Source organism: Chionomys nivalis, chromosome 20, assembly GCF_950005125.1.
Source record: "Chionomys nivalis chromosome 20, mChiNiv1.1, whole genome shotgun sequence".
NCBI lineage: Eukaryota > Metazoa > Chordata > Mammalia > Rodentia > Cricetidae > Chionomys > Chionomys nivalis.
This window is the reverse complement of record NC_080105.1, coordinates 10,068,221-10,087,484: the sequence shown is the minus strand read 5'-3', so window position 1 is coordinate 10,087,484 and position 19,264 is coordinate 10,068,221. Positions and strand designations below refer to the sequence as shown.

General features: G+C 40.0%; 1 protein-coding gene and 1 pseudogene across 1 annotated transcript; one reads left to right on the top strand and one right to left on the bottom strand.

Moving 5' to 3' along the window:
- Positions 1-1,288: 1,288 nt before the first annotated feature.
- Positions 1,289-2,209, top strand: LOC130863189 (putative olfactory receptor 2B8). The gene has a single exon (XM_057753087.1). It carries the CDS (start codon positions 1,289-1,291, stop codon positions 2,207-2,209), a length of 921 nt encoding a protein of 306 aa, XP_057609070.1.
- Positions 2,210-6,346: 4,137 nt separating this feature from the next.
- On the bottom strand, positions 6,347-7,290 carry LOC130863024 (olfactory receptor 2G3-like; annotated as a pseudogene).
- Positions 7,291-19,264: the final 11,974 nt, after the last annotated feature.

Here is a 19,264-nt window from a genome sequence, read left to right as displayed (position 1 = left end):
AATCATGTGAGAATTTTCCTCATGTAGGAAGTATGACTAAATTGGAAAAAAATGAGATCATCTCTGGAAACTGACTTTTATAGTTTGTGTTATTTGACTGTTGGTGTATGTGTGTGTGTATGTTTCTTTTTCCTTTTTTTGTTTTTTGTTTGTTTGTTTTTGAGACAGGTTTCTTGGTAGCTTTGGAGCCTGTTCTGGAATTCGCTCTTGTAGAACAGAATGGCCTTGAACTCATGGAGATCTGCCTGCCTTTGCCTTCCAAGGGAAGTGCTGGGATTAAAGGCATGTGCCACCACTGCCCCGCTGTGTGTATGTTTCTTTACATAAACAAAAAAGGACACATTTTATACCATCAGTCTCAGTGATGTTAACTCCTCATTATTCTGTGGCTAAACATCTTTGTATATTAATTTTACATGCACATTATACTGCATTTTAGAGGTTTTATCCTTGTTGTCTTAATTATATTAAGCAGAAAGAAGATTCTACAAAAAAAAAAAACAGAAAAGAAAAGAAAAAGAAGTATATTTGTCACCACCAACTGACTGCTTTTCATGGGTAGCAATTTCAAACTTCTATTATACAAAAGTATTAAGAACCTGCAGGAATGTGCCTTACTCTCTCTGAGGCATGAATGGGGTTGGGGGAAAGGTGGAGGGAATGGGAGGAGGGGAGGAAGGGGGTATTGGTACGTGAAATGAAAAAAAAAAAGGATAGTTTGTTCTCTTTTAAAAAATAAATAAAAGAACCTACAGGAAGGCAAGTTCAATTGAAAAAAATTATGTTCAAAAATATTTTGAGTAAATTACAAACTTAATGAAGCTTCAGTGAGGTTTTCACTTTCTTCTGTGTTAATAGATACAACACCTGATAACAAGTATCATATAATACATCTTTATTATATTTGCCTTTTATTTCTTTATTTTTGTTCGGTATTTAGGTAGCTTGCGGGAGCAATGGAGAGACACAGAGCCTCACTCTGCAATCCGTGCTGGCCTTTCTTTCACATAAATCCTCTTGCTTCAGCCTTTCAAGTGTTGGGGTTACCAGTGTGGTTCTAATTTGACTTTCTAAAACTCTTTACTTGTAAAAATGTGGGTATAAGAATGGATGACAGACTATACATGCACAGCTGTTAATACTATTTTTCTTATTGCAGAAATAAAATGAAGTTATTCACGGTTTTGTTTCAGCATCCCCTATCCAGTTTCTTTACTACATGAAACATTAAGGATAACCAGGACGGCAAAGCTCTATTATTGATATTTTTCAGTATGGAATTCCAGCAATGAGAAGGCTCAATAGCACCCCTCATCACACCAGCGGCTTGGTTCTGGTAGGCTTTTCTGAATGGCCCCGACTGGAGATGGCTCTCCTTGTCGTCGTCTCCATCTTCTATATATTGACCCTCTTTGGTAATTCAGCTATTATCATTTTGTCTCGCCTTGATCCTAAACTCCATACCCCCATGTATTTCTTCCTGGCCAACCTTTCCTGTTTAGATCTCTGCTATACTACTTCTACTGTCCCCCAGATGCTGATAAATATACAGAGCCATAACAGAAGCATCAGCTATGAGGGATGCATAGCACAACTGTTCATCTTCCTCGGCCTTCTCTCCATCATGGCTTGTGATCGCTATGTGGCCATCTGCCAGCCTCGGCGTCACACAGTTGTCATGCACTCTCAGCTGTTGGCAGCAGTAGCCTGGGTAACTGGTTTCAGCAACTCCTTGGTGCAGACAGTCCTGACTTCTTTGTTGCCTCGTTGTGGGAAATACCAGATAGAGAATTTCTTCTGTGAGGTACCTGCCATGCTTCAGTTATCATGCGTTGACACCTGGGTCAATGAGATAGAGATGTATGCTGCTGTGGTTGTCATAAAAGTTATCCCACTTGGGTTAATTCTTTTCTCTTATGTCAATATTGTCAGAGCAGTCATAAGGATACAGTCTTCTGAAGGTCGGAAGAAGGCTTTTCACACTTGTGGGTCCCATCTTTTGGTGGTCGTAATGTTCTATGGCTCTGCCATCAGTGGATATGCATACATGGCACCTAACAGCAGCTCAGCAAAACTGAAGGGCAAGCTTTTGGCACTCTTCTACGGACTCATGACCCCAATGCTTAACCCTCTTATCTATACCTTGAGGAACAAGGATGTCAAGGCAGCAGTGAAGAAGATACTTGGAAGAGAACAAGAGCAAGGATAGAATTCAGCTTAGGTGAAAACAGGTCCTATTGAAATCCAGTCCTTGGTTCCGGAGCAGACTTGCTAACAGCCATTATTCTTCTAATCAGAAAAACTATCCTGATTGTGACTACTTGTTATTGTTTATATGAAATAGTCAATTAGTTCAACAAAACAAAAAATGATTAAGTAAATATTAAATTTTATTAGAAATGTTGTGTGGAAAATGAATAGGGGTAGCAACTTTTTAAAAGTGTAAAAACACATCTACATGAAATTTAGTCATTTTGTGCCATACACAAACAAAATGAAATATAATTTCCTACCTTCAATATTTTGCATGTTATAAAGATAAAGATAAAGTTTTATATCTAATCTTCCTTTAATCAGTATTTTGAGTTACCTTCCTGATAAATGAGTGGCTGTGGTAATGATCTGCACTGCTGTGGAGGACAGTAATGAGAAGAGGGCCCCATAAAATCCTTCTGACTGTGTTACTTTCCTCAGTCTTCCTCACAATGTATTTTTTATCTCATATTGCATTGTGTAATAGATTTGTTTCCATTGTGATTTCTCTGCATGTAAGGAACAGAGCATAACAGATTTTTTGGTTCCAGTTTTTGATAGTATACAGAAATTATCTATCATGCTAGGGAATTACCATTACACTATTTGTTATTCAATAATATTGTGGTTTTTTTATTAACTTAAGTCATTATCTTGTTTCCAATTTTTGAAGAAAGGATTTCATTTATTTTATGATGAACTGAAAATTGTTATTATTTTTCATATAATATATTTTGACCATATTCTTTGCCTTCCCCCAACTCCTTTATCATCTCTAACTCCCTACCCACCCAACTTCATGGATTTTTTTCCTCTCAAAAAGAAAAAGAAAAGAGAAGCAACAAAAAACAAAAAGAATGAAAATCTAATAGAAAAAGTCAGTAAGACAAAAACAAAACAAAACAAAAAGTACACATACACACACACACACCAACAGCATGGAGTTTGTCTTGTGTTAAGTAACTTCTCCTAAGCATGAAGCCTGCCATACTCCTCTTCTCAGTGCTGAATTTTTTTCTAGTTTGAACCTTTGAAGGTCTTGTGCATGTTGTCATAGTCTTTCTGTCTGTCAGTCTTTCCTATTTGTAGTCCCTTGATTTTCTTCAGTTGTTTTATTGTTCTAGGTAAGAATTTAAGTCCTATATTGGATAGGTATGGAAATAGTAGACAATCTTGTCTTGTTTCATAGGAAATGTTTTGAGTTTCTCTCCATTTAGGTTGATGTTGGCTATGGGTTTACTATAAATTGTCTTTATTGTATTGAAGCATATCCCTTGTATCCCTAAGCTCTCTAGGACTTTTACCAAGAAAGGATGTTGGATTTTGTCAAAGGCCTTTTCAGCATCCAATGAGATGATTACATGGTTTTTGTCTTTTAGTCTGTTTATGTGGTGGATTATGTCTATTGATTTCTGCATGCTGAATCATGTTTGCATCACTGGGATGAAGCCAACTTGATTATATTGGATAAGCCTTTAATATGTTTTTTAATGTTATTTATTTTTCTCAGATCTCTCATGGTGTTGATGACTATGCTGATTGATTATAGCTTTGTCAGTTTAAGAGCAGCAAGCATACCAGCTCCTCCTACAAGGCTGCAGATGTCTTCTCAGTTCTCTTCATTAGTAAAAATCAGGCCGCTGGCCTCAATGGAGAGCTACTTCTAGGTCTCTAGCTGACAAAGGCACAGTTTACCTTGCTACCAGACTCTAAAAAGAGAATAATCTCACAAAACAGGATGCAAAGTAACTTTTTGCTATTCCTTTGTGAGATATTTTGTTCATAGATTTGTTGGCTATTTATAGCTGTGGCAATGAGAACATTTTCTGTAGATTTAAATGCAGTATTTGCTACATAAGAGTTTTCTTGCTTTTTACCCCACTTACGCCCTCTTTTTTATTACTCTTTAAGCTATTCCCAAATAACTCTTTTTGTGGATCATTTGTAGTGTCTATGAACTGACATTACTACTTATGTGAACATACTCTCGCAGAGAATAGTACAATTGATGGCAAACGAGTGATCCACTATCACCATCCACCCATCTACACCCATCAACAGGATCTAGCATCCACCTGCAAACTATAGTGGCACAAACAGCAGCGCAAATGTTATGAGAGTATCCAACCACTTTTTAAAATTGGATTATGGAATCACACCTAAAGGAACATAGAAATAAAATGACTCCCAATGGCAAATATAAAGAAAGAAAGGAAGAAAATTCCACCCACCAAGTACCTGTCTTCTACAGAAATTTTTATGTAGTCTGTCAACAGGCAATTTTGTGAGATTGTCTCTATGTAAATTTGACTATTAGAACAAAGAATGAATGATATGACCCTAAGGCCTTCTGGTTTGTGTGTGGTGGGTGGGGGATGGAGCAAGGTTACTCTCTTGTCTGTGCAGAAGTCACACTGCTGAAGTGTTTTGGGAAGGAATTCCATTTTGAAGGGAAAAGTCATGGCTTCACAAGGTTTTTACAGATATGACAGTGATTTTTCTAAAATCGGGTTGCTCCATGTGGACATGGACGTATACACTTCCAGAGGATCTGCCTGTTGGTCTGTCATCTGTACATTCACTGTATATTGTAGACTCCGACAGACAATTCCAGCTCTAGGGAATCCAATAGTTCTCTTAATTCCTTGGTATCTGTATGCTTTGTGCACAAAGACACATGCATTAATAAAGTATTGTAAATATTTTAAATTGTTTTATCAAAAACTAGAGAAAGTCATAAGCAAAGCCACTGAAAATGTCAAGTATTTGTGACTGAGCCCTCCATTTTGGTCTGCTGATCTATCATGCTTTCTGAATGCTGAATACTTCACACTGGCTCGATTCCTACATCTTTATAGTAATTTTAAATCAGAAATCAAGGTGTTGTAATTTTATTTGAAAACTGTTTATCTATTGAGATCTTGGTCCATTACCTTCCCTTTGATTTTACTTAATAATGTTGGCTGTGTAGCAATGTCTGGCTTCTTGGAATCAGACAGAAGCAGTGAACAGTGGGTAAACTCTATTGTAAATGTAATAAAAATACCCACAAGTTAACAATCTAACTTTAAACAGGACAGTTCCACAAAAAAATTACTTCAATCAATTTCAGTAATCAAGCTTAATTTTTAATGTTGTTAATGGGTTGTTTAATTTGATATTTGAGAGTTAATAAGACAAATTAAAGATAATTGGGGTGACTTTTAAATTTAGATTTAATGGCTTTAAGAAATACATTTTCTTCTTATTTTGTCCAATTTGAAATTTTATAAGTTCTTTTACCTCTGCTTAGACTAGTTAAAGAAAACCAAAAGAACATGCATTTTACATTATTTAAACATTTAAAGAATTTTACAAACTAACTAGAGAAGGCTGAATCTGAGAACCGAGGAATTCATAATCATTTTTTAGTTCTACAAATTTCTTGTCTTGTTTTGCCTGGAAGGGACTGGATTTCTAAGATCATGTTATTTAATAAAATCACCTAATATTCTGAATACAGTAATCACAGTTCAGAAATTATCATCTAATGTACATAACTTGATATGTAAAATTAATTTTTTTGTGAAAATCTCATTTAGCAAAAACACAGGATGAAAAAACCTCCACTAGGAGACCCACTGGAGCAGACCATTGAGGGAAAACAAAAACACGGGTGTATGGCTTAGACTAGGGCATTACCAGGAGACCTTGGTCCAAGGATATAGAAACTATGTCTCACAGGGTTTGCATGAACACACTACTAAAGAATGCCTCAAAGACTTTTAGCTAGCATTAAACACACTTTAGACAAAAGAGATCAATCAATAGAAATCTTTAATAATATAGAGCCAGAATTCTTAATTTAAAAAGTGACTATAAAAAGAGAAAATTGATTGCAGGAGTCTTGACAACAGCAACTGTTTTCAGTTTATTAGATAATGTGATTATCAGCATAGGACATCTCTGGGTACAATAATTAGGGGAGCGGTTTTATTGCTGGTAGCTCTCCGGAGAGGCCTGTGAGTTTGGTTATGGATAATCTGTGTCAGGGTGATCCTGGGTATTGCCTCTGGATAAGCACCTCCATATCACTGAAAACAGATCCATATCTCTACTTCGCAAGAATTTTCTCTCTGGGGCTGTTATCTTTTCTCACTAGCCTTTTCAAAGCTCCCTTCACATCTTTGTTTCTTAAAGTGTAAATGAGGGGGTTTAGAGTAGGAATAACCACAGTGTACAAAAGGGTGATGAATTTCCCCTGACTATGTGCATACGAACTATTAGGCTGGATATAGACAGCAGTGATTGTGCCATAAAATAGCACTACTACCAGCAGGTGCGATCCACAGGTTCCAAGAGCTTTACCCCAGGTTAGAGCTGACTTTAACCTCATCAGTACTTGGGCAATGTACCCATATGATACCAAGATGAGTGCCAGGGGAAGGAGGAGTAGCACCAAGGAAGCCATGAATAGCTGCACTTCGTTGCTACACAGGCCAGCTTGATCATGGCAGGAACTTCACAGATGAAGTGATAAATCCTGTGGTTCCCACAGCGAGGCAGGTGGAGGGTGATGGTGCCCTGAATCAGCGTGTTGCCCACTCCACTCAGCCATGCTATTCCTGCAAGAGCCTGGCAGAGCCGTGGGCGCATAACTGTGGCATAATGGAGTGGCCGGCAAACAGCAGCACAGCGATCAAATGCCATAACTGCGAGGAGGACACACTCAGTGGACCCCGGAGCCAGAGACACATAGAGTTGAATAGCACAACCTGTGGGAGTAATTGTCTTGGCTGGACCATGGAGGTTCCACAGCAGCTGAGGAACAATGCTGGTGGAAAAGCAGATATCAACAAAAGAGAGTTTGGTAAGAAAGTAGTACATGGGTGTTTGGAGCACGGAATCCAAACAGGAGACAAGGATGATGGCTGTGTTGCCTACCAGTGTCAGGAGGTAAGAGATTAGCACCACCACAAAGAGGAACTTTTCAAGTTGTGGCTGATCAGAGAAGCCCACCAGGATGAAATTGCCACCTGAGCTCTCGTTAACTGTCATCACTCTACCTATACAAAGGAGGGCGGCAAACACAGAAGCGCAGGTTCGATAAAACGGAAATGGAAAGGGATCAGAAATCCGCTAGAAGAACATGGATCCTAAAGACGGAAGATAGGATATGTTCTATATAGGAGACAGGTAGGAAAATGAGGGAGAGAAAGAGAGAGAGAGAGAGAGATTGAGATTCATGTTTCAATGGAAAGTCAAAGAATAAAGAGTTTACTGAGAATGAGAACTGTTAAAGGCACAGAGCTACACAAAGAACTACAAACAAGTAAGGGATAAGAGTAGGAGAAAGAGTCTTACCCAGGGAAAAGTGCACCAATTCATTAACCAATCCCAAGTGGTCAGTCCTGAAAACACATACAAGTAACATCTTACAGTTTGAGCGGGACATATGCATATATAGATATTCCTAAATGCATGTGTGCATGTAAAAATTATTGGCAAAGGCCATAAGTTTGAAAGAGAGCAAGGAGAGGGTTTGGAGGAAGAAAAACGAAGGGAGAAATGACATAATTATCAATCTCAAAAATAAAAGGAAAATGCTTTAAAAAGTTCAGAGCTAAAAAAACAGACCTTGTGAAAATTACTCAACAATCGATTGCTCAGTTTTTCCGAATTGTCTCATTTATTCTTTTAAGAAATTTACCCTCTTTTCTTCAAAAGCACTTATAAAATTACCCATGAAAGGTAGAAAGAGAGTTGTCAAATATATAAACAGGTTTTTGGTAGGTATCCCACTGTGACAGTAGGAAAAGTAACAAAGAAGCATTTGGAAAGAAAAAGTAAAAGGAAATGATACTGCACATCTCTTCCTGAAATGGGGATTTGTAAAATGCTGAGAAAAAAATTATACAACCATAGTGATTTAATGGTTTGTTAGACATAATGCATGGGTTAGTTGTCTGCCAGTATTTTTCTTATAATATGAAAGCAGGCAGTCTTGAGTAGTTTAGCAGTCAATATAGAATGCTCTTGTTAGTTTTGAATACTTTTAGAGCCTTGAAAAATAATTTTACACTTGTGAGTTTTATTTTTATGTTACGGTAAGTAAGACTTAATTAGCCACCTTTGAACTTGTGTTTTATAACCTATTTTCCTTGTTATTGTAACTTCATAGTATAAAACAATAGAGAATATAAGCTCAATTGATTTATTGCTTTATTTAGATTTCCAAAACATTTCTTTGTGTACATACATTGTACACAGTACTGTGCTACATAATGTCATTTTCATACACGTGTATATTGTATATTAAGAGAAACCCCTTATTTCCCCATTTCATTTAGTTTTATCAAAGACTTTATATGAATATATTAGATAGGAAGCCTTATAGGTGACCACTTATCTTTTGACTATAATGCTTCATTATCATATTTCATAAAAATAATGTAAAATAGGATATTACTTAAAGTAAAATTAGTATTTATAAAAATGCCAGTTTCCCATACTATCATTTAATCAAGTTCTGCACAATTTCACCCTCCTTTCTCTTTTCAGAATGATACCTAATATAACAATGTTACTTCTCACTTAATCAAGTTTTAATTCCTTTATTCATTCAGTGTCTCCTAAGATTACTTTAGTCATGCTTATCAACTTCTACCTACCTGTAAGGGTCAATTTCCTGGGCATCCTTTTTGAAATCCTGAGGGGCTTTGTTTATAACCATGCAAATTTACACATGTGTCTATTTCAAAGAGCAGGGGGAAGGAAATGCTAAATGTGCAGAAATGCTTGTTTTAAATATCTAAAACAAACAAATATATTTAAACAATAAAATAGATGTTAACACACTTTTAGTAAGTTGCTGTCTTAACCATCTTATAAAATTGCTACTCTCCCATTTTTCCTCTCTTAACTAAGAAATGTTGTTTAAAAATTAATCAGATAAAGGGTGTGATAAAATAGTATGTTTCTTAAATTATCTAATTCAAATTTAACATCGATGTTTATATTCATTTATCTGTTATTATTCATATTTAATGAAAAAGCTAAGTATTTTTCCCTAACTGTATGCACTTCACATTGATCATTCAAGGTACTTGACTGTCCTTAGGAATTGTGTGAAACAATAATTTTGAAACCATATTTTAACATTATAATGCTATAAAATAAGTTTTTCCAGAAATGTTAGTGTTTTTGTAAAGGTACCTGCTATATATTGTATTTTCAAGCTTCTTTACTGATATAGCCATGATTTCTTAATGGATTGATGTAACTCAGTCTTGTTGAGGAAATAAAAGACATGAACATCTTAATTTACTTCTGTTTTAAATGTAAGTATTTAATATAAAAGCAATGCTTTTAGTTCTCTATAATTTTTCAGAAAATACAGTGATTCATAATCAAGGAAACACGAATAGTTGCCATGTATACACAAAAAACAGAGAGGCATAAACTGTCTCCTCAGCAGCACATGTATGTCCAACACTATTGCCATGTTATGAAGGAGTTCATATTTTAAAGAATCTAAGTCATAAGGAAATTCTGTCAAATGGAGAAATTATCTTTCTTTGTTATGCTATCTTTGCTTTTTCTATTTCTGAACATATGTTCTACAAACTTAAGGTAACTGTAAAATATAAATTATTTAAGTCTAAGTTTATAGTGAAATTTAATTTACTATGTTATTAAAAATTTTTTAAACTGCTCAGAATTCCAAAATACATATAAATAATTAGCCGAGCCACTTAAAGAAGACTGACTTGGCAGTTGATGAAAACATTACTTTCTTAGCTACAGTTTGTATAATGGTGAGACGAGGAGATGAAGAACAGGTGGTTATTATTTCCTCACCTCTGAAAGTTTTGTCCCCTCATCCTTCCAATTACATTCATAGGCTGAAAAGATGTTGCTTTTCATAAACACAAGATTCTGAAAATGAATCTTTGAATCCAAGCCCAAATATCAGATGTGAGTGCTTTGGCCAGAGCCAGGGGATGTTGAAGTGTATCACTGCAGCAGGAAATGATGCCAGCCCAAACTGGGATCTGGGGATCCCTATATTCCTAAAAGGGCAATTATCATCTGACACAAGAGTGACCAAGAACAAAATCTTCTGGGATACTGTATTGTAGTCACTGCTTCTTCACAGGTAAGTCTTTAATATGAGATGTTTCCAGGCTGTCAAGTCACATGCTGGACTTAGATTGTGAAGAAAGTGAGAATAGATTTCTTACTCTGAGCAAGTCTCAAGATTAGATAACTAATTCTCATGGAATCATCTCCCTTATTGACATGATTAGTAGTCTCTGTATAATCAGAACATAAAGCTTCGAATAAAGGTGAATATATGACATGGCAACCATTGTCCTAGGAATGAATTTTAATATGTGGATTCTGTTGAGGAGAAACAAGAGTAGTTATTTTGACAGTTTTATCCATATTCTTTAATTTTATAAAAAGGTTCTGTGGTCTCACATATAAACTTCTTAAAAATTCACAAAGTTCATTGGAACTTCATTCAAAAACATAAAGCAAAGCACATGCACTATAGTTGCTTGAGCCTACTTTGTTCCAAATCATTTGCCTGCAACCATTTCATTGAGTGATCTTGAGTAATACATCTTAGGAACTTATATAAAACAGATAGTAAGACAAGTGTAGAGAGACGTCATCACAGAAACCTGCATTTAAAAATGGAGAGGGGACTCCCTGGGCTCCCTGCAGGGGCTCTACACCCTGCATACTGCCTCTCTCTTCTTGTCCCACCCAGCTTGCATCCAGAACCCTTCTTCCTTCTGCCCCCTTTCCTCTTTGGGCACATAATACCATCCAGCTCAGTCTGTCTGGCGCTGGGGGCAAATCCTCAGGGCAAGTAGGCAGGCGAGATTTCCTTTGGTTCACTGGCCTGCCTGCACCAAGCAAGGTAAGGGCTTTGTTTACAAACTACCCAACCTGCATGGAGTTCTGATCTAGGCACCAGGAGAGACAGCAGCCGGGTGAGTTTGTGACCAGCGGCGGCGGAAGCAGCCCTGGACAGGGAACTCTGAAGTTCCTCATCCCCCACCCTATACTCCCTGGGCTCCCTGCAGGGGCTCTACACCCTGCATACTGCCTCTCTCTTCTTGTCCCACCCAGTTTGCATCCAGAACCCTTCTTCCTTCTGCCCCCTTTCCTCTTTGGGCACATAACACCATCCAGCTCAGTCTGTCTGGCGCTGGGGGCAAATCCTCAGGGCAAGTAGGCAGGCGAGACTTCCTTTCGTTCACTGGCCTGCCTGCACCAAGCAAGGTAAGGGCTTTGTTTACAAACTACCCAACCTGCACGGAGTTCTGATCTAGGCACCAGGAGAGACAGCAGCCGGGTGAGTTTGTGACCAGCAGGTGAGTTTGTGACCAGCGGCGGCAGAAGCAGCCCTGGACAGGGAACTCTGAAGTTCCTCATCCCCCACCCTATACTCCCTGGGCTCCCTGCAGGGGCTCTACACCCTGCATACTGCCTCTCTCTTCTTGTCCCACCCAGCTTGCATCCAGAACCCTTCTTCCTTCTGCCCTCTTTCCTCTTTGGGCCCATAACACCATCCAGCTCAGTCTGTCTGGCGCTGGGGGCAAATCCTCAGGGCAAGTAGGCAGGCGAGACTTCCTTTGTCTCACTGGCCTGCCTGCAACAAGAAGGTAAGGGCTTTGTTTACAAACTACCCAACCTGCAGGTGTTGTGCTTTGATGTCCCTTTAAGGGACAAGCCACGCCCACTCTGACCTGCCCACGCCATCTGACCTCTGACCTGCCCGCGCCATCTTGTCTCTCCTTCTGTTTCTTCAGTGTGGCCGCGCTCTCTCTGGCTCTTTTCCCTCTCTCTCTGTCTCTTTCCTTCTCTCCCTCTCTCTCTCTCTCTCTCTCTCTCTCTCTCTCTCTCTCTCTCTCTCTCCCCCTCCTTCCCTTTCTCCCCTTTTAATAAATGCTTTTATGGCTACTTTCTGTGTCCATGGGTCTGCTCTCAACCGCCGCACATTGGGAACTCTGCGGGACCCACCGGAGCTTGCTGCTCCGTGAGCCTGCCGGGTGCCACCACAGGCCGCACGGTGCGTGCCCTCCCGCTGGTGGGAAACTGTCGCCGCTTATCGCTGGCTCCGCCAGCCCGCCTCGGGAAACGTTTTAAGAATAAGATTGGTGCCACGTGACTCCCGAACCAGGTTCTTTTCCACTTTGCCAGCTTCCCTACTTGCTTCAATCGGCGCTTCTTTTGGTGAGTGTCTCCCGTTCTGCCACGGTTGCTTTCGTTCTGCTGCGGTTGCTTTCCTTTGTCAGAGCCGTGTTTGGATCGGGTCCCAGGGGCCGGTCTGCCCACGTTAGCACCGCACACTTCCCGTGCAGTGCATTCGACTGGGGACCGGGTCCTCAGCGTATTTATCTTTTCTTTCCATTTCCTTTCTTTCCTTTTTTCTCTTCTCTCGATGGTTACGGTTAAGCGTCGCTCGGAGCGGCGCCCCCAGCCTTCCTGGTTTCTGGGTCGCCAGGATCCAGCTAGGCCATAGCACCCCACCCGTGGACAAAGGATGCTTTTCCACGCGGTCCTGGGTGTTCGTCCTGCGGGTTTTCACGATTTTGGCTCTGGATAGCAACCGGCTTCCCGGCTTTTTCAATTCCAGCCGTGGCATGGTGCAGTTTTTTTTTCAGTTCCAACCTCATGGTGGTCGCCATCTTGGCTGGGAGCCAGGCCATGTGATCACACTCTCCTGGTTTTACCCTGCCTCTTCACCTGGTTCTCACTAAACTCTTCGTGTTAACTCGGTTAAATATGTTTTGAGTAATGATCAAATGCCTTTAATAGGGCCCATTAGAGGCGTCCACATTGCCCAATTCCTGTTCACTCTTTCTATATATAATAATTGTTTATTACATCTCATTTCAGACTACAAAATATGAGTCCCATATTTTAAACTGGTATGTACCTTTAAGTCTCTTAAGCTGTTCTCTACCATTGTCGGTTCTGCCACTAACCTTATATTACAAACAGTTCTTTGCCCTCAACTGCTCAGAGATCTAGGGAATGTGATATTTAAATATTTAATTATTAAAAAAAAAAACTTAATAACAAAAAGAGACAGGTTGGCTCCTAGCAGCAGCTTTCTGCTCCCACCAAAGAAGACAGAAGACAGACAGACACAGAACAACGTCCTTCTGCATTTCGCTTCAACTGCAGAGCGCTGACCATTGGGCGAACCTGCCTTTCGTCTAACGTAAAGATCTCCAGACGTGGACGAAATCGCTGGAATCGACAGCCTAGCTGCTCAGGTCAAGGTAGGCCTGTCTTCCTACAGATTTCTTAGCCCACAGGGTCTTCTGGAGCCTGCGCTAAACAGAAAAGGTCAAATACAACCTTCAGCGACCACGGAGGACCCAAAAAGAGTAGCTCTGGGTGCCAATCAAGTAAGCTCTCTGTCATTTTTTAATCAGTAACTCAAGTAAAATCTTATCCTTCTCAAAAATCTGACAGTTTGACAGCTGAGAGGTTTCGTCAGGTTGAGGTTTTGCGAGATGACCTCACCAAAAGGGAGCCAAATTAAAAAATCCATATTAAACAGGTCAGATACCCCCTCAATTCCCTGGTCCTAAAATTATTTTTTCCTTAATTTAACTTTGTTTTTGTTCTGCCAATACCTTAGGGACACCAGACAATTTTCATGCCACAAACACCAGTCAAAGGCAAATGATTCATGCACCCCGGACTTCCACCCGGGGCCAGAGTTCTGGCTTTAGGCGCTGGCCGGGACTCTGAGCTCCCTCCCGGGGCAGGATCAGGACCCGAGGACCTTCTCTACACGACCCACGTGTTCCATCTGCCTGGACACAGCTCCTCCAAACAACACCGGCTTCTAATCGGACACCAGACAATTTTCATGCCACAGACACCAGTCAAAGGCAAAGAGACCAGCCATGCCAGGATGCAACCAGCACCCAGTCTTCTCTCGCGCCCCCCCAAAAGACGACGCCCACAATCAGCAGGAAGCATTCTTGAGAGTTCGCCGCCCCAGTTCCTTTGGGCTGTGGTGTCTTGTCTCCTGCTTTTTATTATAAAGAAGACCTGGGAATGTTGTGCTTTGATGTCCCTTTAAGGGACAAGCCACGCCCACTCTGACCTGCCCACTCCATCTGACCTCTGACCTGCCCACGCCATCTTGTCTCTCCTTCTGTTTCTTTAGCGTGGCCACGAGCTCTCTCTGGTTCTCTTTCCCTCTCTTTCTCTCTCTCTCTCTCTCTCTCTCTCTCTCTCTCTCTCCCTCTCTCTCTCTCTCTCTCCCCCCCCTCCCTCCCTCCCCCCTTTCTCCCCTTTTAATAAATGCTTTTATGGCTACTTTCTGTGTCCATGGGTCTACTCTCAACTGCCACGCATTGGGAACTCTGTGGGACCCACCGGAGCTTGCTGCTCCGTGAGCCTGCCGGGTGCCACCACAGGCCGCACGGTGTGTGCCCTCCCGCTGGTGGGAAACTGTCGCCGCTTATCGCTGCCTCCGCCAGCCCGCCTCGGGAAACGTTTTAAGAATAAGAGCAGGGAGATCTGATCAAGGCACCAGGAGAGACAGCAGCAGGGGGTGAGTTTGTGACCAGCGGCAGCGGAAGCAGCCCTGGACAGGGAACTCTGAAGTTCCTCATCCCCCACCCTATACTCCCTGGGCTCCCTGCAGGGGCTCTACACCCTGCATACTGCCTCTCTCTTCTTGTCCCACCTAGCTTGCATCCAGAACCCTTCTTCCTTCTGCCCCATTTCCTCTTTGGGCACATAACACCATCCAGCTCAGTCTGTCTGGCACTGCGGGCAAATCCTCAGGGCAAGTAGGCAGGCGAGACTTCCTTTGGTTCACTGGCCTGCCTGCACCAAGCAAGGTAGGAGCTTTGTTTATGAACTACCCAACCTGCACAGAGATCTGATCTTGACACCAGGAGAGCCATCAGTGGGAGAGCTAATCTGGGTACCAGGAGAGCCGTCTTTGGGCACGGAGATCTGATATTGGTACCAGGAGAGACATCACTGGAGCACCAGGAGAGCTATCACTGCAGGGTGCCATCACTGGGAAGGTACATCAGTAGGCAAGGAGACCTGATCTGGTAAAAGAAGATCCATAGGGGAGCATTCGGAGAAAGAGATGGGCAGGCGCCAATGCAAGAATTCACCCAACAATCTGAAAAACTATATGAAACCAACAGAACCCAGCGACCTCACAACAGGAGGACATGAACACCTTAATCATGAAGAAGTAGATAAAATTGACTTTATGAAAGTGATTGACGCCCTTAAACAACATGTAAAAAATGCCCTTATAGAAATGGATGAGAAGTATAACAGAAAGTTTGAAGAACTGAGTAAATCAGTGAATGATACCCTAGGAAACCAAGGAAAAACAATCAAACAGATAATGGAAACAGTTCAAGACTTAAAAACTGAAATGGAGGCAAAGAAGAAAACACAAACAGAAGGCCAGCTGGACAGGGAAAATCTAGGTAAACGAATAGAGACTACAGAAGCAAACATAACCAACAGAATACAAGAGATAGAAGAAAGAATCTCAGATTCTGAATATACCATAGAGAAAATAAACACGCTGATCAAAGAAAACAGAAGGCCAACAAATTCTCATCACAAAACATTCAGGAAATATGGGACACAATAAAAAGACCAAACCTAAGAATAATAGGAATAGAAGAAGGAGAAGAAGCGCAGCTCAATGGTCCAGAAAATATATTTAATAAAATTATAGAAGAAAACTTTCCCAACCTAAAGAAAGATATACCTATGAAGGTTCAAGAAGCATACAGAACACCGAATAGGCTGGATCAAAAAAAAACATCCTCTCGCCATATAATAATCAAAACACAAAGCATACAGAATAAAGAAAGAATACTAAGAGCAGCAAAGGAAAAAGGCCAAGTTACTTATAAAGGTAAACCTATCAGACTTACACCTGACTTCTCTATGGAAACCATGAAAGCCAGAAGGTCCTGGATAGATGTACTGCAGAAACTACGAGACCATGGATGCAAGCCCAGACTACTATACCCAGCCAAGCTCTCGTTCACTATAAATGGAGAAAACAAAATTTTCCAGGATAAAAACAAATTTAAACAATACGTAGCCACAAATCCAGCCTTACAGAAAGTAATAGAAGGAAAATCATTAATCAAGGAGTCCAACAATGACCACAGTAACTCAGACATCTAGAGACCCTTTACCAGCACATCTCAAAGAAGGGAAACACACAAAATCTACTACTAAAAAAAATGACCGGAGTTAACAACCACTGGTCATTAGTATCACTTAATGTCAATGGACACAATTCACCTATAAAAAGGCACAGACTAAGAGATTGGATACGAAAACAGGATCCAACATTCTGCTGTTTACAAGAAACACACCTCAACCACAAAGACAGGCACCTACTCAGAGTAAAGGGCTGGGATAAGGCTTATCAAGTAAATGGACCTAGGAAACAAGCAGGTGTGGCCACACTAATTTCTAACAAAGTTGACTTCAAACTTAAATCAATCAGAAGAGATGGAGAGGGACATTTTCTACTCTTAACAGGAACAATTCATCAGGATGAAATCTCAATCCTGAATATCTATGCCACTAATATAAAAGCACCCACTTATGTAAAAGAAACGATACTAAAACTCAAGGCAGCCATCAAATCGCACACATTAATAGTAGGAGACTTTAATACTCCTCTCTCACCAATGGACAGGTCAATTAGACAGAAACCTAACAGAGAAATAAGAGAATTAATGGAGGTAATGAATCAAATGGACTTAACAGACATCTATAGAATATTCCACCCAAATAGGAAAGAATATACCTTCTTCTCTGCAGCTCATGGAACCTTCTCAAAAATCGACCACATACTCGGTAACAAAGCAAACATTCACAGTTACAAAAAAATATTAATAACCACCTGTATCTTATCAGATCACCATGGATTAAAGCTAGAATTCAGCAACAATGCTACTGCCAGAAAGCCTACAAACTCATGGAAACTGAATAGTCAACTACTGAACCATACCTGGATTAAGGAAGAAATAAAGAAATTAAAGTCTTCCTTGAAGACAATGAATATAAAGAAACAACATATTCAAACCTATGGGACACTATGAAAGCAGTCCTGAGAGGAAAGTTCATAGCACTAACTGCCGACTTAAAGAAAACAGAGAAAGCACACATTGGAGACTTAACAGCCCACCTGAAAGCTCTAGAAAAAAAAGAAGCAGACTCACCTAGAAGGGGTAGAAGACTGGAAATAATCAAACTGAGGGCTGAAATCAACAAAATAGAAACACAGAAAACAATTGAAAAAATCAATAAATCAAAAAGCTGGTTCCTGGCGAAAATCAACAAGATTGATAAACCCCTATCCAAACTAATCAAACGGCAGAGAGAGAATTTGCAAATTAATAAGATCAGAAATGAAAAAGGAGACATAACCACAGACACAGAGGAAATTCAGAGAATCATTAGATCTTACTACAAAAGCCTGTATGCCACAAAACTGGAAAACGTAAAAGAAATGGACACTTTTTTAGATAAATACCATATACCAAAGTTAAACCAGGACCAGGTGAACAACCTAAATAGACCTGTTAGTCGTGAAGAATTAGAAGCGGTTATCAAAAACCTCCCTTCCAAAAAAAGTCCAGGACCAGATGGTTTCAATGCGGAATTCTACCAGAACTTCCAAGAAGACCTAATACCTATTCTCCTTAAGGTATTTCACAATATAGAAACAGAAGAGTCATTGCCAAATTCCTTTTATGAAGCTACAGTAACTCTGATACCAAAACCACACAAAGACCCAACCAAGAAAGAAAATTACAGGCCAATCTCACTCATGAACATCGATGCAAAAATCCTCAACAAAATTCTGGCAAACCGAATCCAAGAACACATTAGAAAAATTATCCATTATGATCAAGTAGGCTTCATACCAGAGATGCAGGGCTGGTTTAACATACGCAAATCTATCAATGTAATCCATCATATAAATAAACTGAAAGAAAAAAATCATATGATCATTTCATTAGACGCTGAAAAAGCATTTGACAAAATTCAACATCCCTTTATGATAAAAGTCTTGGAGAGATTAGGGATACAAGGGTCATACCTAAATTTAATTAAAGCTATATACAGCAAGCCGACAGCTAATATCAAATTAAATGGAGAGAAACTTAAAGCCATCCCACTAAAATCAGGAACACGCCAAGGCTGTCCACTCTCTCCATACCTCTTCAATATAGTTATCGAAGTTTTAGCAATAGCAATAAGACAACATAAGGGGATAACAGGGAAAGGAAGAAGTTAAACTTGCATTATTTGCAGATGATATGATAGTGTACATGAGCGACCCCAAAAACTCCACCAAAAAACTCCTACAGCTGATAAACGCCTTTAGTAATGTGGCAGGATACTAGATCAACTCCAAAAAATCAGTCGCCCTCTTATACACAAAGGATATGGAAGCAGAGAGGGAAATAAGAGAATCATCACCTTTCACGATAGCCACAAAAAGCATAACATATCTTGGGGTAACTCTAACCAAGGAAGTGAAAGATCTATTTGACAAAAACTTTAAGGCATTGAAGAAAGAAATTGAAGAGGATACCAGAAAATGGAAGGATCTCCCTTGCTCCTGGATTGGGAGGATCAACATAGTAAAAATGGCAATTCTACCAAGGGCAATTTATAGATTCAATGCAATCCCCATTAAAATCCCATCAAAATTCTTCACAGATCTTGAAAGGACAATAATCAACTTAATATGGAGAAACAAAAAACCCAGGATAGCCAAAACAATCTTATACAATAAAGGAACTTCTGGAGGCATTACCATCCCTGACTTCAAACTCTATTACAGAGCTACAGTAATGAAAACAGCGTGGTACTGGCATAAAAACAGAGCAGTCGACCAATGGAATCGTATAGAAGACCCGGATTTTAACCCGCAAACCTATGAACAACTAATTTTCGATAAAGGAGCTAA

Coding starts and splice junctions, on each gene's coding strand:
- LOC130863189 (XM_057753087.1), top strand. CDS start 1,289: ATGAGAAGGCTCAATAGCACCCCTCATCACACCAGCGGCTTGGTTCTG.